At 34.4% G+C, this 22,972-nt stretch overlaps 1 protein-coding gene across 10 annotated transcripts in view; it reads left to right on the top strand.

Annotated features, from left to right (window-relative positions):
• ATP11B (ATPase phospholipid transporting 11B (putative)) overlaps window positions 1-22,972 on the top strand; it is a 110,112-nt gene that overhangs the window by 73,916 nt on the left and 13,224 nt on the right. For 5 of the 10 annotated variants that reach the window (XM_043473633.1, XM_043473634.1, XM_043473629.1 and 2 more), the window contains 6 exons: window positions 573-632; window positions 2,375-2,502; window positions 3,964-4,102; window positions 12,856-12,921; window positions 13,437-13,540; window positions 14,940-15,105. In XM_043473633.1, the coding sequence (XP_043329568.1) occupies window positions 573-632; window positions 2,375-2,502; window positions 3,964-4,102; window positions 12,856-12,921; window positions 13,437-13,540; window positions 14,940-15,105 (663 nt within the window). Of the gene's footprint in view, window positions 1-572; window positions 633-2,374; window positions 2,503-3,963; window positions 4,103-12,855; window positions 12,922-13,436; window positions 13,541-14,939; window positions 15,106-17,704; window positions 17,791-20,830; window positions 20,931-22,972 lie in introns of those variants that run through there. The other 5 variants (XM_043473630.1, XM_043473631.1, XM_043473632.1 and 2 more) reach the window with 4 other exon arrangements.

Raw genomic sequence — 22,972 nt, 5'->3', positions numbered from 1 at the left:
CTCTGAATACCAAAACATTTACTACATCAGAGTGTTCTGTGTTGCATGTATTTCTATAATTAGTAGCTGCAGCCCAATGAAAGAACACAGGTAGATTGCATAATGCTAATAGATGATGTTGGCAGTTTTTTCTTAGCTTATTATAATAACTTTTGCTGTGACCTATGGCTTTTGTAATGGAAAGAAATTTTGATACTCCATTTATTTTATTTTAAATATTTTTGCATTCTAAAGTAATTTTAGCCCTAAAGTTTAAATAAACCTTCCTCATTGTGTTGTGTATGAAAAGTATTGAATAATAGTTATAAATTCAAAATTATCATATTGTTTGGCAATGACAGGAGTCAAAGGTATTTTCATGCTGACATTTGCAGTGCTACATAGACTACTTTTAGGCATTTTTTAATAAAATGGGATTCTTATTTTCCTATTTTGTATGGAAAAGTTCTTATGGGCAGATCTATTTACCATATCAACTGAGATTATTTTCTGGACTCTTAAGTTATTTTTAGAAATCATTTCACATTTAGACTTAAATATTTCAATTATTTCCATTTAATCTTGTTTTTCAGAATGTGTGCTTTATCACACCCCAATTTTTATATCAGTTCTACTGTTTGTTTTCTCAACAAGTAAGTAAATAGAGTCTTTTGTTTTATCCTTTTAGATAAAGAGTAGAGTATGTTTGTTCAGGTCTTGTTAAATACTTGGAGGGACTTTTTCCATTTTTCCTAGTCCTGCAAATAACTAGATAGACATAACTGTTCTTACAGTATACTTAATTAGCTTAGCGTCAATATTCTTTTTTCTGATTTTCAGTGTGAAGTGAGTGTGAATGCCAAAAAATATTTTAACTGTGGATGCTTTTTAAAAAAATAGATATTATTACTCTTAATAGCTTATGAGAGGACTTTGCTAACTGTTTTCAACTTATGTATAGTATTTCTGTAAAATTCATATCAAGCCAGGCCACATAATTATTGTAAGATTACATCATTATTTATTTTTTGACTCATAGAATTTTTTTTAGATTTGGAAGAAACATAGTGATTGAGTCCAGGGATGACATATAGGTTTCATCTCAGAAGGTAATTAAATGGAGGTTCTAGGAGTGCTATATTGAAAAGGGTTCTGAAGCTATATGGCTATATGCTCAGAGGGAAAACCTTATAGTAGGTTAACAGTAGCTATAATGAACACTTGATGGGTCTTTTCTTTGTATACATGTCACATAGAGAAGGAAACTGAAATCCATAGGGATTAAGTAACTTGCCCAAGATTACATAGCTAAGTTAATAACCAAACCATGCTTGGACCTATTGCTTCTGACTACCTGACTACCTGCTTCTCACATACCATACTCAACATCTCTAATTGATCAAGACATTTGTTCTAACTTATTGAAATTTTTAATTATCTTAGGTTTTGGGTTGTTTTTGTTTTTTAATGAGTTTCCTACTCTTAATCACCATTTTCTCCTTTGTTTACAACCTGGAATTCTAAATTTGAGACATCTGCTTGGACATTAAGTTAGTTAATGTTGTGTCCGACTCTTTGCGACCCCGTGGACTATACCACCAGGCTCCTCCGTCCATGGGATTCTCCAGGCAAAAATACTGGAGTGGGTTGTCATTTCCTTCTCCAGGGGATCTTCCCGACCCAGGGATCAAACCCAGGTCTCCCACATTGCAGTCAGACACTTTAACCTCTGAGCCACCAGGGAAGCCTGCTTGGACATTGATTGCTAGTAAAAATGTTTTACTTGGATGAAATAAAGAAAGCTGTGAGAGCATGTGACAAGAAGACTTAACCTATTTTGTTTAGGTTTTCAGGGAATTTATAGTATAATCTGAGAGACAGTATCAATGTTAATAAAAGCTATATGTAAAGAACAGACAAACTGCTAAGCACTTAGTATCAACAGTAGCACATATAACTGTTTAGAAGAGGCAGCTATCATCAGGAATTTGAGCCAGTGTTTTTAAGTTTCATGGATCATGGATTAAAGAAAGTGTAGGACTTAGGTGGGAAAACAAAGCAATGAAAACAAAACTAAATGTGTAGCATATCAAAGAAATAATAACAAACCTAGGACACGTAAGAGAATTGTGTAAAATTACATCACAGTGATCAAATTAGGATATCTTGAAATATAGACCCATCTGACTGTAATAGTAGAATCAAGTGTCATAATATTCCAGTTTCCACAAAGAATATAAATGTAGAAACATTATGTCTATATAAGAAACAAATTAGACTTACTAAAATGGATTCAGTGTAAACTGACAATATGTAATTTTTATGATGCTTCTTTGTAATGAATAATAGTAATGTAGTCTAGAGTCTACAAATTCCGACAAATTTCTCTTTCTAGACACTATATGACAGCGTGTACCTGACTTTATACAATATTTGTTTTACATCCCTACCTATTCTGATATATAGTCTGTTGGAACAACATATAGACCCTCATGTATTACAGAACAAGCCCGCCCTCTATCGGTAAGTGTTTTCCAATATTAAATATCCATACCACCTCTTGCAGCAAGTAGTACATTATATTTCAATAGTTACCCATTTTTAAAAGTATCTTAAAAATAAGCAAAGATATCAGGCAATTTCTTGGTGACTAATGTCTTACTAAGGAAAGTACTTAAGTTTTCGTATGGTTTATAATTGTTGAACATTGAAGAGAATATTTGAATGAGTTTTCCAATGTTTTTAGGAATGAATAGTTTCGTCCTAGGAATGCATTGAGCAGTTGCGTGATTTGCACTTACTGTTTTAAACCAATAATACTCTGTTTCATGGGCACACACAAAAGTTACTCATTACTTACCTGAAAAATAGTTCGTGTTCTAGCCCTGCCGAATTTATGGGTAGTAATTGATGCAAGATGGAGAGTTGAGGCCATTAAATCCCATCCCAGGCCCCCTGGGTTATTCCTTTCTCAAAACCAGGTAATCATAGATACATGGACTCAGCTCAGGACTAGCTTATGATTCCCACATTAACTTGACCTTTATGCTTATAGAGATACTCAGTTATCCAGAAATGGCAATAACTTACCTTGATTTCCCAGGATATCTAGGCCTGGGCTTGACCCAAGATTGTACTTAGTTGCTTAGTTGTGTCTGACTCTTTGCAACCCCATGGACTATAGCCCGCCAGGCTCCTCTGTCCATGGGGATTCTCCAGACCAGAATACTGGAGTGGGTTGCCATGCCCCTCTCCAGGGTATCTTCCCAACCCAGGGATTGAACCCATGTCTCCCGCATTGCAGGCGGATTCTTTATCACCTGAGCCACCAGGGAAGCCCAAGAATACCGGAGTGGGTAGCCTATCCCTTCTCCAGGGGATCTTCCTGGCCCATGAATTGAACCAGGGTCTCCTACATTGCAGGCAGATTCTGTAGCAGCTGAGCTACCGAAGTCCTGACCCAAGATTGGCACAGGCTTTTCTGCTCATAATAGCTGTTGATAGACATGAACTCAGTTAGGAACCTCAATGCTGAACCTAGCTCACATGACTCCGCCATAAAGAAATAATCATGGCTGGTTATAACAGAATATAACAGATTTGACAAAGAGGAAATTCCCAGGCAGTCCAGTGGTTAGGATCTGGGCTTTCACTACTAGGGGGTCAGGTTCAATCCGTGGTCAGGAAACTAAGATCCCATAAGGCACACATTATGGCCCCAAAAAAGAAATAGCAACTTTACATAGTTAAACTGAAGAATTATGCCCATATCATATTTCCTGTATTTGAATATGTTATGAAAATATAAGCTGTATGATTTACAAGCAGTGGTTTGTAAATTAGGTTTTGTTCTTTTGCTAAAATTGTAAGCAATTTTGAATTAAAAAGCCATCTTTTTTAATTATCAAATTGTAATAATTATTTAGTAGGTAAATAATAAGTCGTGATGTATTTTTTTTCTCTTCCTTTTTTTTAAATTTGCAGAGACATAAGTAAAAATCGTCGATTAAGCATGAAAACATTTCTTTATTGGACCATCTTGGGTTTCAGTCATGCCTTTATTTTCTTTTTTGGATCCTATTTTCTCATAGGGAAAGATACATCTCTGCTTGGAAATGGCCAGGTAAAATATACAGTTTTTTTACAGAATGTTTTTAATAATTAATGTAGTTTGGCTTTTGATAACTTTCTGTCTTAAAAAATAAAGTAAAATTACGTTTAAGTTATAAAGTTGTATATATTAAATTAAAATGCAGTTATTAAAAGGTTTTAACTTAATCAAATTTCATACAAATGAAAATTAAAACAGAAAGGCAGTGAAGTGTAATTTTAATGTGAAATTCAAGTTACCTAAGTAGTTTTGTGGGTTCAAAAATTAATTCATATAAGGGAATATATTCATGCCACTGCATGCTGTTCACTTCAAGATTGTGTTTATGGTAATGATAACCCTATATGCAAAACAGAGAAAGAGACACAGAAATACAGAACAGACTATTGAACTATGTGGGAGAATGTGAGGGTGGGATATTTCAAAAGAACAGCATGTATACTATCTATGGTGAAACAGATCACCAGCCCAGGTGGGATGCATGAGACAAGTGCTCGGGCCTGGTGCACTGGGAAGACCCAGAGGAATCGGGTGGAGAGGGAGGTGGGAGGGGGGATCGGGATGGGGAATACGTGTAAATCTATGGCTGATTCATATCAATGTATGACAAAACCCACTGAAATGTTGTGAAGTAATTAGCCTCCAACTAATAAAAAATTAAAAAAAAAAAAAACAGAAAATAAAATCCTTTGCCCACAAAAACAAAACAAAAAAATAAATAAATAAATAAAAACCTTTAGACTACGAAAAAAAAAAAAAAAAGATTGTGTTTTAATAATAGCTACTGTTTATTTTGACTCATTGGAAAAGACCCTGATTCTGGGAGGGATTGGGGGCAGGAGGAGAAGGGGACGACAGAGGATGAGATGGCTGGATGGCATCACTGACTCGATGGACATGCATTTGAGTAAACTCCGGGAGTTGGTGATGGACAGGGAGGCCTGGTGTGCTACGGTTCATGGGGTCACAAAGAGTCGGACACGCCTGAGCAAGTGAACGGAACTGAACTGTTTATTTAGTACTTAATATTGTGCTCAGTGCTTTACATGCTGCATTTCCATTAATCCTCACAGTAATTCTGTTGGAATGATACTATTACTCGGCCTTTTCAAATGAGAAATAGAGACAGTGTCTAGGGTTTTGCTTTTAAATGGATGAACTTTTTTTTTGGTGTGCTTAAAAAGTGCTGCTCTACTCTTAAGTGCACAGCAGCAATCCTGAAGATGTCAAGTTACAGTTTAGAATGGCCATATTTCTGAAATGTAAAATTGGAAAGGAGTACCACACAGTATGTTGCTTCCGTGTCCTGACTGGAATGCTCATGTTGAGAGATTCTTTGCAGAACTAGGCCTCTCTCTAGGCTTAACTAGATAGGTTAGGAGGAAAAAGAAATGACATCTGTAGTCCCGTGATAGACTGAAAATACTTGTCACCTTAGTTTCTGTTTTCTGTTGGCAGTACTTAAGAACTCCAAAATATATTTGCAGTTGGGAGAATATGAAGTTTTATCTGTGCAACAAACATTTATTGAGGACCAGCCATTCCCATGTACTATACTAGTGTCTGGATTTATGAGAGGAACTAACACACTCCATTATGGAGCTTAGAGTCTTGTGAGAGGTACTGGAAATGAGCAACTGAAATAACACAATATTCAAGAGCATAAAGGAAATGGATTTCAACTTTAGAGAGGCTTTAACCATGCAAATCCCTTTAGGATGTACAATAGGAACATACATATTATTGCCACTTTTGAGGACATACTTAGCCAGGTTTGGACAAATATATGAATCTAGTTTGTGTAGCATGAATGTTACAGCAATTCCCTCAAGTAATTGAATTTTATTCAGTTTTTTTTTCTCTGTTGCAGGTATATTCCATGTATTAACTTACTAAATTGTAACAACAATCCTATGTGAGGAAAATATATGTTACTTTTTTTCATATTAGAAAAGTAATCTCAGGTTAAAAAACTTGCCTCAAGTCACATAGTAAATAAATTACAAGAGTATAATTCAATATTATATAATTGATATATAATATTCTATATTATACAGTATAGATCTGTATAATGTCAAAGCCTGTATGCTTTGCCATGATCCTAAATTCTGTTGAGAAACAGTTATTAGCCTAGTACACTTCTGTGCAGTATTACCACCTGTGCAAGGACCATCAAACATATATATATATTTGCCTGTGCTAGGTCTTGGTTGCTACTCACAGGCTTTCTTTAGTTGCAGTAAGCAGGGGCTACTCTCTAGCTGCAGCACACAGGCTTCTCATTGTGGTGGCTTCTCTTGTTGCAGAGCAGGGGCTCTAGAGTGTGATCTTAGCAGTTGTGGCCCATGAGCTTAGTTGCATCTTTGCATGTGGGATCTTCCTGGACTGGAAATCGAACCTGTGTCCCTGCATTGGCAGGCAGATTCCTAACCAATGAATCACCAGGGAAGTTCAGTCATCAAATATATAGTTATATGGGTGAGCATGCCCATTTTCACCTGAAATACTGGGGTAAAAACGGGACAGAATAAAGAGGGAAAAAGTTAAGAAAAAAGGAAGATGTCATTGGATAAAAAGGAAGTTAAAGAGATCTCTTTTGTGCTAGTTTTTCTTCTGATTTTGAAATACTGTATCGGAAAAATATACAAAAATAAAAAATAAAACTACCTGTTCTCCTTGTACCCAGGTGTAATTATTCCTATCGTTTTTACATATTTCTCCTATTATTTTTTCATTAACCTCAGAATTTATATCCTCTCAATAACCTCATCACCATTTTCCCCTTAATATTGCCTCAGTGATTTTTCTTGTTATTAAAAATGCCTCAAAAATATTTTTTTCATAGCTACATAATATTCATTACATGGTATAAATTATTTAAGAATATTACAGCTTTGATTTGCTTCTAGTTTTTAGTGACTTTTAAAATTAAATCTTGAGCATGCTTTATATGAAATTAAAAAATCTTAATGCAAGGTAAATTGTTCTGGCCCTTTGGTATAAAAGTTTCTTTTTTTCTTTTTACCACTTGTTAACTACCATTTTTTTTTAACTCAAATTGTATATCATTAACTTCCTTCCCCTTTTAGCCTACCAGTTCTATCACTCAGATATATACCACTGGAAATTTATCTACCACTCCCTGCCACCAGTACTAGTAGATACAGTGGGAAAGAGGCATATGTTACAGTCAGTCAGATTGGATTTACATCCTGGCATCTGAAGTTATCATTTGACTGATTTGGGATGAATCAGTTAACCTCTCTGATACTCAGTTTCCTCCATCAAAATTAGGAGTTTAATTACTACCTTATTGGTTTGCTGTGACAGAGTAGGCAATGGCACCCCCCTCCAGTACTCTTGCCTGGAAAATCCCATGGACGGAGGAGCCTGGTAGGCTGCAGTCCATGGGGTCGCGAAGAGTTGGGCACAACTGAGTGACTTCACTTTCACTTTTCACTTTTATGCATTGGAGAAGGAAATGGCAACCCACTCCAGTGTTCTTGCCTGGAGAATCCCAGGGATGGGGTCGCACAGAGTCGGACACGACTGAAGTGACTTAGCAGCAGCAGCAGCAGGTTTGCTGTGAAGAATAAATGATATATGCAGGGCATTAGGCATAGAGGCTAGCATACAGAGTACTCAATCTTCAGAGTATTACTTTTATTATTACTATCAAGTCTTTTTATTGAAGACCTTGTTGTACCCAATCCCATCTAGCCTACTTCTCCCACAAACCCTCTCTATAACCATATAAGTTAAACTGCCCTTGTTGGCTCTCTCAGAACATGCAACATTCATTTCTAGAGTTCAAAGCTATTTCTATGTTTCCTCTCTAGAATGCTGTTTACCTCTTTCTCTTATGACTGTTCTTCAGGGTTGAGCCTAGGTTGTAATTTTGAGAAAGAAAAACCTTTTTGTAGTTTTTACTACAAAGCTTTTTTTTTTAATGTTAATGATTTTAATTACTCTTTCGCACTATAATGTCATCAACTGTTGAAACCTAATCATCAAATGATAAGAGCTCTGTGTTAAGATAGAAATATACTATTTTATATTTATATTACACAGAGAAGTCAGTATCTTTATTTTAATTCAAATGATTTAACCACTGTAATTACCAATCAGGTCATTAAAGACACATATGCAATTTAATTCCTAACAGTAGATATAGATTTATTTTAATTAAAGCTTGTATGATTGAAATGCCTTTGATTATCTAGTTCATTGCATAATTTCCCTGCGTATTCTCTTATTCATGAGAATATTTAAAGCACTAATAATACTTCAAGCAGTCAATAGGAAATTTTCATGTACAGAGAACAGAAAAATATACCTTGCTGCTTATGGTATCACCCAACAATTGGTCAATGTTTTAAATGAATAATAAAGAGTTTGTACTGGAGAACTGAACAACTGATTAACTCTATAGAAGGTAATTGTCTTATAGATCAATGTATAGTTAAACCTGTTACAAAATTGGAGGAAGTTATATTTTTTACTATTTCTACTTCCTGGCCTCCTCTTCTCCCTTGAATGTACTCCTGTGGGACTTTCCCCCAAAGCTCTCCCATTCAAACCATGTTCTTTATGGTCAGCAGCACCCACTTTATTGCTAAATCCAAGAACATGCCTCAGCACTTATGAACTCAACCACTGGGTACAATTTATGAAGACTTCCTGCCTGCCACAGTATCTTCTCTCAGTCTCTATAAGTTACTTTGGCTTCATTACCAATTATTCCTTTTCAGTCTTTCAGGGACCATAGTAGCTACCTTCTTCCTGCTTCTGTTCTTCCCCTTCCTACTATCCATTCTTCTCACAGCAGCCCAAGTGATCTTATAAAAATGAAAAAATTTTGGACTACCTCTTGGACTGTATTTCCTTACCACCTTCCCTTTTAGTCACTGTATGCCAGCCACACTGGTTTTCTTGCTCCTTCAGACTAATTTATTCCTGCATTAAGACTTTTGCACTTGCTCTTTCTCTGCCTAGATTCTTTTCCCTCATGTGGTCATGTGGCTGAATCCCTTAGTTCCTTCAGGTCTCCTGAACTATCACTGGTTTGACTCAGACTTTCTAGACCACTCCAGTAAAATCTGTCCCTCTCACTTTGTCACTTCCCGACCCCTTACTCTACATTTATTTTTCTTCATGGTGCCTGCCTCTGCCTGAAAGTACATATTTTTAAGTTTATGTCCTGCCTTTTCCATTATACAAGCTCCATGAGGTCAGGAATGTTACATTATTACTGCTTCATTCCCCAAGGCCTAGAATGGTACTTGGCATGGAATAGATTCTCAGTTACTATTTCTTGATTGGCTTTACAAGTGAGTAATGAATCATCTTCTTTAATTTGAACTATATGATTGGCTTTATTAAATTATTAGGTATCAAATTAAGTTAAAAGAAGTGATTAAAAAAAACCAAAACATTGTGATAGAAAATGTTTTGAGCATCTGTCTCTTCTGAGCAGGAGCAGATCCAGGTTTAGTAGAGTAGTCTAAACCTTACTCATTTTGGCAGGCCTTCTTTCAGTGAAAAAACATAAAACTGTAAGTACAAACATAGTATATGTAAAAATGATTGTGAGTGACATAAATAGCTTCTACTTAGAGCAAGCCAAAGTAATACGCCCATCTCAACTTCTCTTTAGCTGGATCCCCAAATTCCCTCTGCCACTCACTTCATCACCAATTAAACTAAATTCAAGGGGAAATCAGAGGGAAATAGACTTAAGTTATTGCTGCAGTTGAAATAAATTACTTTGCTAATTTACCCAAAAAAGAGAATGTGAATTTGTTTTCTACAGCTCCCTCTAGGTCCTTAAATGCTCAAATTTTAAATCATCCTCTGCCTCAAAGGAGGATACATATAATTAGCCTCAATCTGGGTCCAGTAAAACCAGATACTGAGAGGTAGATATGTGTGGTTGTTACCATTTCCAGGCCCATGTGGCCTGACTGCATTGATTACCTGCTTCCATATCACTGAAAGAGGATCTGGCATTCTTAAGAGCTGAATTGAGTGAGATACAATGGTTTTTCAGTATTCTAAGTCATTTCTAGAGATGATAAAAGCAGGAAAAGTCATATTGACTTTTCCTTTATTTTCCCCTTGACAAATAAGCACCCCAAAATACCCTCAAATAAAGGGATATTAATGTTTCATTGTTGATTGTAAGAATCATTATTTATTGGTTGCTTTTTTACCTTTAAGCTATTTGTTTTTTAATTGAAGTATAGTTAACATACAGTGTTGTTAGTTTCACATGTATAGCATAGTGATTCAGTTGTATGTATACATATATTATTCTTTTTCAGATTTCCATTATAGGTTATTACATGATCCCTGTGCTATATATACAGTAGGTCCTTACTGTTTGCCTGTTTTATATATAGTAGGGTGTATATGTTAATCCCAAACTTCTAATTTATCTTCTCTCCCCATCCAACCCCACTATCCCCTTTGGTAACATAAGTTTGTTTTCTGTTTCTGTGAATCTATTTCTGTTTTATAAACAATCTCATTTATGTCTTTTTTTTTTTTAGATTCTGTGTATAAGTGACATCACATGATATTTGTCTTTCTCTGTCTGACTTACTTCACTTAATATGATAATCTCTGGGTGAATCCATGTTACCAAAAATGGCATTATTTCATTATTTTTTATGACTGAGTAATATTCCATTGTGTATATACACCACATCTTTATTCATTCATCTGTCAGTAGACATTTAGGTAGCTTCTATGTCTTGGCTATTGTAAATAGTGCTGCTATGGATATTGGGGTTCATGTGTCTTTTCAAAGTAGTTTTCTCTGGTTATAAGCCCAGGATTGGGATTGCAGAATCATATGGTAACTGTTTTTAGCTTTTTGAGGACCATTATTCTCCCTAGTGGCAGCATTAATTAAATTCCCACCAACAGTGTGGGAGAGTTCCGGCATGCTGGCTTTTTGTTGCACTGTGTGGGCTTTGTCTGGTAGCGGAGCATGGGCTCTAGATCGCCAGGCTCAGTGGTTGCAGCATGCAGGCTTAGTTGCCCCTAGGCATGTGGGATCTTATTTCCTGGACCAGGGATTGAACCCACATCCCCTGCATTGGAAGGCAGGTTTTTAACCAGTTGGCCACTAAGGAAATTCTTCTGCAGACTTTTTAATAATGGCTAGTCTGGCCAATGTTAGGTGATTCCTCATTGTAAGAAATTTTGATTTGCATTTCTCATATAATTAGTAATATTGAACAATTTTTAGTGTGCCTGTTGACCATCTGTGTGTTTTCTTTAGAGAAATGTCTATTAGGTCTTCCGCCCATTTATTTTTTTTAATTAAGCTGTATGAGCTGTTTGTATATTTTGGAAATTAATCCCTCGTCTGTAGCATCATTTGCAAATATTTTCTCCCAATTCATAAGTTGTCTGTCTGTTTTGTGGATGGTTTCCTTTGCTGGCAAAAACTTTTTTAAGTTTAGTTAGGTCCCGTTTGTTTATTTTGTTTTTATTTCCATTATTTTAAGAGACAGATCCAAAAATACATTCTTGCACTTTATGTCAGAGTGTTCTGCCTATGTTTTCTTCTAGGAATTTTACGTTTAGGTCTTCAATTTCTTTAGATTTTATTTTTTTATATGGTGTTATGGTGTTAGGGAATGTCCTAGTTTCATTATTTTACATGTAACTGTCCAATTTCCCAGCACCACTTATTGAAGAGATTGTCTTTTCTCCATTGTATATTTTTGCCTCCTTTGTCATAGATTAATTAGACCATAGGTGCATGGGTTTATTTCCAGGCTTTCTGTCCTGTTCCACTGATCTGTGTGTGTTCCACTGATCTATATGTCTGTTTTTGTGCCAATATCATACTGTTTTGATTACATTAGCTTTGTAGTATAGTCTGAAGTCAGGGAGCATGATTCCTCCAGCTCCATTATTCTTTTCTCAAGATTATTTTGGCTATTCAGGGTCTTAAGCACTGAGTTGGTCATTTATTTTGAATTACTTAGATAAGTGTTATTGCCATTGGAACCCACTTGTTTTTAAATGACTGGTCTTTTAAATAGTTTTTTTTTTTTAACCAATGGTAAAGATTATGACTTTTGGTGACCTAAATTGACATAAAGTTCTGGTTATGCTCTTGTTTGTGGAAATTAAATCCTGATGTTCTTTGGGGAATCTGCATTTTTAATAAATCTTAGTCAGTTTTGGCTAAAAAGCCCAGAGCAATACTGTCTGATTGGCATTAACTGCATTTTTACATGGAATCCTTTGAGTCATTCCACTAGCCATTACCTTTCCTTTCAAGTGTTGGTTTCGTGTATAAATTTCTTTTTACTTGATCTTTCTATGCTGTGTCCAGAAATACAGTGGCAGGTATTCTCCTGTGACTTTTGGCTGGAGTGGTTTCAGAAAATAATTATAATTGAACAGGGTTTATTATCATATTTACTCTGTGACGAGTAAAGCAGTTACTAACAGGTGTATAATTCTCACTAAAAACTATCTGTGCCACACAACTTCAAACCTGTCTTTGAGTTTCCAGTCTGATAGTGTTATCCAAAGGATCATTTATGTAATAAACATAGTAATGCTTTATGGTATTTCTTCTCATTCTCCTTTAACTTTACTAATCTAATCAGATTTCAGATGTACCTGACGTAAATGATGCAAGTGATTTTCAGTGAAGAATGTGATTATTCTTTGCATCACTTCTGTTTCAGCATCATTTTAACATGTAATACAGTACTAGTTTATTCTTTGTGTTTTAGATGTTTGGAAATTGGACATTTGGCACCTTGGTCTTCACAGTCATGGTTATTACAGTCACAGCAAAGGTATGATACAGAAATTAGGAGCATGGACATGTTTTGTCTATAGAGTTCTAAATTTTCTTCATTATTTTAGTGATACAGTTTTTCTTTTTATTGTCAAGAATAATTTCATGGATGGCTAGTTTGATAATTTTAATTTTTGTCAAAAAATTCATTATGAATTCATTTTTTAATTCATTATTTTGGAAAGCCTCAGCTGATTTTTCTAGTCAAAGGAAAGTTAACTCCTCAATACCCACCTGTGAAATTATGCTTCTCTCTATGTAATGCAAGATAACACAAGCTGGTTTAGCCCATGGAGTTGATAAAGTACTCATGAAATTTTAATGCTGCTTCCTCACAGAAGAAGAATAGTATAAACTTGAAATTGTTCAGTTTCATACTAGGAGCCTTTCATTAATATTTGTCTTCTGAGGGACTTTGCCATAGGAACTTTTTAGTCACTTATTCTTGGGTTGTATCTGAGAAGTTAAAGATTTATTAATTTACATTAAGGATTTTTTAATTTATTTTTTTAGATGGCTTTGGAAACTCATTTTTGGACCTGGATCAATCATCTTGTTACATGGGGATCTATTTTATTCTATTTTGTGTTTTCTTTGTTTTATGGAGGGATTCTCTGGTGAGTTACTATATTGTATTTTAATTACATTGATTCAACTCTAATAAATATTTATTATGATAGGTTATATTATGAACAAATTCTGCTCAGAATAGTTTTTTTTCTTTTTTCTTTTTTTTTTTTGGTCTTGTTTATCTCACAAGACCTCCAAAAATTGTGTAGAACTCTCCCATAGCCCTCCTCAGGGCTGGGGGGAGGGGGCGTCCCTAACTCTCAGAATAGTTTTAGACCCTATCCTGGTAAGAAATTTAGTTCTTTCAGTTGATCTTACTAATAAGGAAGAAAAAAGAAACTAACAATTACTCTATCTACTGCATTCTAGTGTTTTACCTGAGGTATTAACATTGATTATCACAATAATCTTACTGTCCCTTTTTTTCTATTTGGAAACTGAACTCTTTAAGATCACAAAGGTTAAAAATAAGATTTACTTGAAAATTATTGTTCTTTATGCTAACCATAGTATTGATACTCTAAATTATTACTAATGTATATAATAAAATAAGTCACATAAAAACATTAAAGTTTCATGAATAAGTTAACTTATCTCTCAAAAGTAAATAGTGTGCTGTATTTTCATTGCTAAAATCAGATATTCAGCTTCTCTGATAGATAAAAAATGAGTGCTTATCCTAAAGAATCCTAAAATTCTTTGATAAATCATGGACAACTGAAGTCTCTGAATTAGAGTATTTATATTACATTGCCTACTGTGTCTGCAAAATATTGTATCAGGCAAAGTATTACAAAAAGCAGGTAAAAAATTTGGATTGGCTAAACATTAACTTTAATTAGGATTATAAAAGGATGCTCATGACTATCATTTGTTTTTAATCCTCTTTATTTCTTCATTTCTTCCTGTATTTCCCCATATTGCTTTGAAGTGATATGTACAAAACCCCAAAAATGGTATTTTGACAAAACCTATTACTATGTAGAACTAATATTTGTGAGTACATTTATTTTTAAATAAGTGTGTAGAGAAGATCCTCTAACTAGAGCTTTCCAACCTAAAATTTTGGTTATCAAGCTTATAGTTGCTTAGTAGAAAACATTTTGTTACATACTTTTCTTGCTTTTTTAACCTCTTAAGTCTGTATTACAACATAATTCTTTGGATTTCCTACCACTGGGATAGAATAAGTCAACTACTTGGCACTTTCCTAATTAGAAAAACTGATTGTCATTCAAGCGAATTAAATTGGATTTTATTTTTGACAGTGAAAGTGTATCACATTTTATTAGTTAGTTAATTAAATTACATTGATTTGGAATTTTGAACATTTTACCTCCGTATACGTAAAATTATAACCTTCGAATATAGTGGGTTTACTTAATGTCTTGATTTAAGAATCTGTCTTGTCAGTTTCTTCTTTTATTAAGCCCACTTTCTTTGCAGGCCATTTTTGAGCTCCCAGAATATGTACTTTGTATTTATTCAGCTCCTATCAAGTGGTTCTGCTTGGTTTGCCATAATCCTCATGGTTGTTACATGCTTATTTCTTGATATTGTGAAAAAAGTATTTGACCATCAGTTCCATCCTACAAATATTGAAAAGGCACAGGTAACCACATTTTATATACAGTACCTTTTTAATTAGGAGTCTTTAATGAGTAGTTGTCATTATAATTTGTTCCTATTAGAAAATGGTAAATTAACTATTCCTGTATCAAGTGTTTTGCAATATAAATGTTGTTAAATGTGATACTGTTAAAGTTGTATTAAGTTTTTGACTCCTGAAAAATTATAATTTTAAAATTTCATAGAAGTAGAGTAGAAATATAAAACTATCAAGTTATATCCAAATAATAGTATAAATACATCTTAAGTAATATCACAGCATTTGATCAAATATATATAATTGGGATATATATCCATGTCTTTAGAATCATTAGAATTTCAGTAGTACTTCTTTAGGTTATATTGTTGGCAACAGAAGAAAGAAATAGTTCTTTAACCTAAATAACTTCTACAGAATGGATTTTTACAAAATATTTTCTCTCATTGAGTACTCACTAAAGTATTTAAACTACAACAGGTATTAACAGTGTTTACATAGTGTTTAAGAATATGTTCTTAAGGACCTGATAGTTGTGGGTTCAAAATCCTTATTCTACCACTGGGTAGCTCTGACTTTAATTCTCAGTTTCCTCATGGGTAAAATTATGACAGAAATGTCTATTTCATTGCATTTGAAGATTAAATGAAATAATATTCAGACAAAGTGGATGCTCAAGAAATAAAAGCTATTTAGTTGAATGTACCATCTTTGTAATTTGACTTGTACATAACCTAGAAATCCTAGTTTGTTCTGTTAACTGTACCATGGCATTGAATATATATCCTCAGGAACACATTCTGATCAACTTTTATGCCCCTGTAAACACCAAGTTTATTAATTGTTTAATTCTTCCTAGGTTGAGTGTTTGTTGCAGATGGGGGGTGGGGGCGGGGGTTGTTGTTTTTGCATGTTTGTTGTATGCAAAGCAAATTTTGTTTAAATTTTGGAAATTCAGTTGTGTGTTAATGCTACAAATAGAATAAGTGCTTCCTAAGTATTTAGTGATTTGTTAGGCTTCCTAAATCGTATATGGGTTTAATTTCAATTGATCATATTAACATTTCTTTAGCATTTACTTGCTTTGGTCACTCAATTCTAGCCAGTATACAGTTTAACACCATTGAAGCAGTGCAGGCATCTGAAGCCTGACAAACTTAATTTAAATACTGTTTTAACCATACAATGTATATTCTTAATCAAGTCACTTCCTTAAGCCTCAGTTTCTTCCTATATAAAATCAGAATAATAATTACTACCTTACATGATTGTTAGAGACAATTAATATGAAGCACCTGGGTCTGTATGTAGTAAGTCCTCAGTAAGAACATAATTATAAGAATGATTAGGATGCTGCTCTAATACTGATCTTCAGCTCAGGTTGAAAAAATTTGCATAATCTATTTACTGTGTCTGCCTATGCATTTACCTGTATCCGAATATGGACAAATTTTTCCACTGTGCAAGATATTACTTAAATATCTTTTGTTTGCCTTTTTTCTAAGCTTCAGAGATATTCTTGATAATAGAATACTACTTTTAATACATTGACTATTATACTTTTTCTAGACCTTTATGAAGAACATTTTTGTCTTCTTGCCTAAAGTTATATTTCACCAAAATAGATTAATGACATCACTTAAAGACTTAAATTTTTATAAAAGTAAATAATCAGAATTATTTACATTTATCCTTGGAAATTTTCTTTAGTCAGAGTATTTACATACTTACATTTTTCAAAGAGATTTCTTAATGATAATACAAGATGATAATATTAGTCCTTATTTTTACGGGCCTCTTTTTAAAGGATTACATAGGAAGTATTTGATACCTTAAGATGGACCCTTAAACAAGAAAAAGTTAAAAGTGCTTTATATTTTGGTTCTTTTACCATGGGTTAGTGGATTTTAAAAATAGAGTTAAGAAATCAATCATTTTTCTATGTGTGAAAGCCAGTATAATCTCCCTTTCTACCCCTACTAAATTTTTTTTAAATGATTTGACTGGATATTCAACTGGAGTCTGATCTAAAGAGGAAAAGGATGTATATATGTATAAAACTATGTCCCTTTGCTATACAGCAGAGATTGGCCCAACATTGTAAATCAATTGTACTTCTGTAAAAAATGAACATATAAAAATAAAGAGGAAATCTCTGCTTTCACTCAGGGATTTTTCTGTTTTTATTAAGACAGTATATGGTCCTTCAAATCCCATGTGTGATGTTATTCTTTTGCTATAGTCAGTAATTTTTATTGTTTCAGACTTGTACTGTCACCCCTAATTTCAAATGATAAGAAAATTGTTAGAAAGCTGTCAGTTCCTTAACTTCATTTTGCTATCATCCAAATAGTAGCAAGAAAAATTATATCACAAGAAGAGGCGGCAGCATTGATTCTGAGTTTTTCCTGCAGAACAGCAGTGTGGTAATAAGAGTAAATTGTTGGGATAGCAAATGTCAGTCATGTATGTGTACTGTGTATGATACTTCCTGCTCCTGTAGGAACAAATGTCTTTACCAAGCTTGTCGTGTGTCTGTCTCTTAGATGATAAGTCCAGCTCACTGACTTGCCGCATGTCCCGTCCCTCTTCTGTCCACTTGTAGATGTACTCCAACACAGTCGCTTTCAGTGACGAGTTCATCGCACTGCAGCCGTTGTCGAGGGCAAGGAGTCAGCTGAGCAAACTTAGGTAGAGTAGGATGAGTAGAACCTCATTAACTCTTCTGCATGCTAAAGGTCAATTTAAAAATATTCAAAAGATGGGCAGAGGCATGAATTAAGAGTGGGGCGTTTTTGTTAGCACAGCTCTGTCTCTAATTTGACCTTTACCATTATGTATGTTAAAACCTAAAAAATATCCATTTCTTTGAGATGAAAATTCAGCATAACAGGACAGAGATCTGTACTTTGTTATATGTTTTATACCTTAACTACCTTTCCTAACACAATTCTAATGCTTCTGCTTGTCATACTCGTATTTAAGAATGCTCCTGCATGTTGAGTAATTTAATTTAAGCTACAGGAATTCATCATACAATTTAAAGTTTTAAGTTTCAGTTACTTAGAAGTGAGAGTTGCCTATTTTTTATCTTGCCTTAATCTGTGTTGTAAATACACATGCATATTTGTCTTTGTACACTGAAATGGCTGCTGAAATATTTCATATCCTTGCTACTGTTTAGTGCATCTATAAATTGAATAATAGATTTTGTATCTCATATATATCTTTATCTCCACTGACAGATTCATTCTGTCAGTTTCTGCAAAAAATAATTAGTAATCCCAAGGTGTCTTTTGATGGAACAGAATTGAAAGTTTAAATCCTAGAACTTTTCATATTAAGATACCAAAGTTATATATTAACTTTAATTCCAGTCTGGTTTGAAGAGGAAAAGTAATATAAAGTTTCTTTGTTTTTAGTTTTGGCACCCTTCAGCTTCTCACCCTGGGTTTTTAATCACATGTATTTTTTAAATTCTTTTTTATTCTGTAGATTTCTAATCTGTGTTCACTTGATCAAATGAATGACTGTGACAAAGCCCTGCTTAAATAACTTATGTAACCTTGTAATTTTGAGTTCTTCCAAAATTTTCCAAGCCTTTTGATTTTATTATTCCTATTAGTATGAGGGTTTTTCAAATATTCTGCTTTGAATTACAAAGATATATAATTATAGATGATATACAAATGGGAGTTTAAGTGGTAGTCAACTAAATTTCATGTTCAAAACGAGAACTAAAATGAAAACACACTTGGAAGATTTACCACCAACTTTGGTTGAGCCAAATATGTATATCATTTTTATCTACATGTGCCTTCTGAAAACAGTGCATACTTATCACATTTTTGAACATCTAATAAGGCAATAGGAGAGCTCATTATTTAAAATAACACTCTGGTAAGCACTTTTGTGAGGATTAACTTTTGCATTGTGAATAATCTTAGTATTTTTATTAAATCATATTTTCACATGTCATGGTGGCTCAAATCAAGCAACATTTTTTGAGTAGTGATAGACAAAAAAGGAATGAAGCACTGCTGCTGCTAAGTCACTTCAGTCGTGTCCGACTCTGTGCGACCCTATAGACGGCAGCGCACCAGGCTCCCCCGTCCCTGGGATTCTCCAGGCAAGAACACTGGAGTGGGTTGCCATTTTCTTCTCCAATGTATGAAAGTGAAAAGTGAAAGTGAAGTCGCTCAGTCATGTCCGACTCTTAGCGACCCCATTGACTGCAGCCCACCAGGCTCCTCCGTCCATGGGATTTTCCGAGCAAGAGTACTGGAGTGGGGTGCCATTGCCTTCTCCGATATTCTAATCAGATTAGAATATTAATTGAGCTTCAAGGTTCTTCACCTATCAGATGACCATTTTACATACTATAGTCTTATTTACTTAATATCAGCATCAGCAAAAAACAAAAAGAAATATAATCAACCAAAGGTCAGGCAGAAATAACAATTGATTACATGAGTGGTGAATGACCACTGGATGGGCATTTGCTCATAGCTTCATGAAGAAAAAGTGCCCACAAATATCTGTCTGCTGGTGTATCCTGTGAATTTTAAATGCATCTTGTTTTTGAATCGTGTTGAGCAATATTCCTGGGTGTGGTCCATGATGACTTGTTTACTATTGTAACTGGAAAATTATGCATATATTGAATGTCTTTAAGAGTTTTCAAATCTTTTGTAAGGTTAGTATTGATACTTAAGAACCATTAACACAAAGCTATTAATAATTTTTTTAAATAAAAGAAAGCTCAGTTTGAATATTTTCCACTCCCTTATAAAAGGCAAAGCTATAATAATAAGCTATCTTTACATAAACTTACTGTACTCTTGAAACCAAGAAATTCTATTTTATGTATATAAGAAATTTACTACAGCATTTTTTATAGAAATAATTATTGATTAGTCCTAAGACTGAGAAAACACACAGAAATGAGGAAAAAGTATGTTTTATTTATTGAGGAACTTTCTTTTTTTGGTAATTTAAGAAAGGTTAAAATTTTTAAATTAGCTTGGCTATGGGCACATATTCCTTAGAAGGTCTCTAATACTTAAAATATAGAGGGAACTCCCTGGCAGTCTAATGGTTAGGGCTCCACGCTTTCACTACTGAGTGCCTGGGTTCAATCTCTTGTTGAGAAATTAAGATCCCACAAGCCATGAGGCATGGCCCCTATGAAATAGAAAAAGCAAAGAATAGAAATTGATTTGAGTTAGTTAATACTAAAAAAAAAGATATTTTAAATTAAGGATTAAATTAATTTTGTTTACTAAATCAAGTCAAGCTTCCCCCCTACCCATATGTCTAACATTTGAAAGGCTATTTGATTAACCCTTCCACTCTGCTGAAGTCCAGTTAGAGAAGTCTTCTGAGAAGGAGCATGAGAAATATGAAATGAGACATACCTTTGCAATAAGAACCCTAATTCTTGTTGACAAGGAATTTGTTTAATGGAAGAAACTGAACTTTCCTGCCGGAAACCTGGTTGTAATTTAACTTTGTGCCCTGGATAACCATGGCTTTGTTTGGTGTGCTCCATTGTATGCTCCTTAAGCTCCTATTAGCTCTCTTTTGTGACAGTAAATGAATGTGGTGGTGTGTGAACTTTCATTTGTGCCTCACAGATTGTGGACCCTGACTTGCTGTTTTGATTCTAAACTTATATACAGTGAGAGTATTGTTCTGTAATATGAGACTTGTTGCTTTTCTGTCCTTCCAGATGGAAGAAGATAAGGGTTCAGTCAGCTCAGCATATGAATTTGCTGAAAGCAAGCACAGAGGGGAGGACAGTAGGCACCTGCTAGCTGAGGCTTGCAGCCAGCAGGACAGTTCTTGCGTGCACTAGGTAGTACTGCGCTGGACCTTCCTGGGGATATCCGCTAAGCTTGGGGCATGCTATGGGAGAACTGGCCTCACATTTCAGTTTTTACTTTACTAATTCCTTCACTGTTTCTCATATGTTGTTTTCATTTACCTGTTTTCCTTTTTTGGTGATCTTCACATTTTTTATATGTCTGTACCCAAATATTTCATTTCTTTTGGAGTTATAGTTAAATCTTACTTTACTTCAGATTCTGTCTTATTGTCTTATAATCAAGCATTTATTCCTTTTCACTTCTTTTGAAAATATGTCATGCTATTTCTCTTATTTCTGAAGTCACTTTTCCCACTTTGTAGTTGTATGTCATTTTATACATGTTAATGTAGTTAGACACCACATTACTTACCTAAGTCTCCCCCTTGAGTTGAATGGTCAAATGAATGAGTGCTTAGACCTGGTACTGAATAATTTTCTGTTGACTGATATTCACCAAACTCTCAGTTCTTAACTTTTCATTAGCTTTCATAGTTACATCTTTGTAATAGAAAAGTGTGAATTAATAAAGACTTGATTCACTCCCCTCTTGAGAAATAAACCCTACCAACTACTTCTATATCTAATTGGGATATGCAAAATACTTTAATTGGTAGTAACCAAGGAAGATAAAAATTCTTACCACTAGTAATTATATTTTTACTTGGGCTGTTTGCCACTTTGGATATTGTAATTACTGATCAAGAAGGTGGTACTGTGTCATCTGAGATAATGCTTATAAGTAGCGAAACTTTAAAACAAAGCTACTTAAAGATTGTAAATCAAGACAGTGGAACAGATACAGTAATTTGAAAAAAAATATGAATTACATTGAAAAATGTTTTTAAAATTAGATTCTTTTAATGAATTGCCCAAAATGGAAGATGCTGAAGATTAGTCAGCTATCATTCATTATTTTAATTAGTTGAAAAGAAATCCAAAAGAACTCAGAATTTTTATTTTGTTCAGGGATATTTCATGTGATTATCTTTACAACATATTTATCTTGTATTTTGATAAACATAGAAAGATTTTTAGTTTTTAGAACATGCACTCATTGGCTGAAAGGAAAACTCAGCTGAAGGATGCACACTGGTTAAAGAGGGGAAGCTGGCTGGGATTTAGATTATGTCCTGGTTATTTCCTAGAGCAGATAATCCTTTGGGTCCTGGCTGTGCTAATACTGTGAAATTATGTCCTCTGTGATAAAAGTTCCCCAAAGGCTCAAGCTCAAGTGGATGTTTCATAAGACATGTATCTGGTGCTGCTTTGCTTTAATATGTGCATTAAAATGTAGAGTATAGTTGAGAATTGGGTTCATAGAATGCCCCTAAAAATAATAAGGGCCTTGTTATGATTACTTTTCCAAAGGAATGATAAGTGAATTCTTCTATCATGCTGTGACATATGGTCTCTCTTCCTATAAATAAGAAAGCAGAAGAACCCTTAGGCCATGGATATGATTTTAGTAAAAGTGCTGGAGGTGTTACCCTGATCTGCAGTTTTTTTCTGCATATCACTAAACTTAAATTGGTTGAGTAAAATGTATGTTGAGTATATCTCTTCTCCTGTATTTCTGTCTTTGGCATATATTTTGAGGTAAAAATCACTTTTAAAAATAAGTGTTAAATAATCCCTCTTCTATATTTTCTTTCTTGAATTGGCATTTATTTCTCTAATCAAAATTTGGTTAGCCTTGCCAAATCAGACAGAGAGTTACGCTGAGCCCTAAATGTTACCATGGGCCATAGACTCTCCGAGTTATCGCCCTCTTTGTCACCTGCCTCTTAGGCCTTCATTGGTCTGTCATTTCTTTCTCTCTGGAGTCCTGGCTCTACTCTGGATGCCCTTTTCCAGCTTGCACCTAGTAGCTACCATAGAGATATCAACAGGATGCTAGGGCTACTAAACCTTCTCATTGTGGATCAGGGTACTTAAGTCCCAGACCTGAAATCTGCCACTACCAACAACATTTTAAGCAGTTTAAACCAACTACAAGTCACCTTC

Source organism: Cervus canadensis, chromosome 7 (assembly GCF_019320065.1).
Source record: "Cervus canadensis isolate Bull #8, Minnesota chromosome 7, ASM1932006v1, whole genome shotgun sequence".
Lineage (NCBI taxonomy): Eukaryota > Metazoa > Chordata > Mammalia > Artiodactyla > Cervidae > Cervus > Cervus canadensis.
This window is presented reverse-complemented; position numbering and strand designations above follow the sequence as displayed.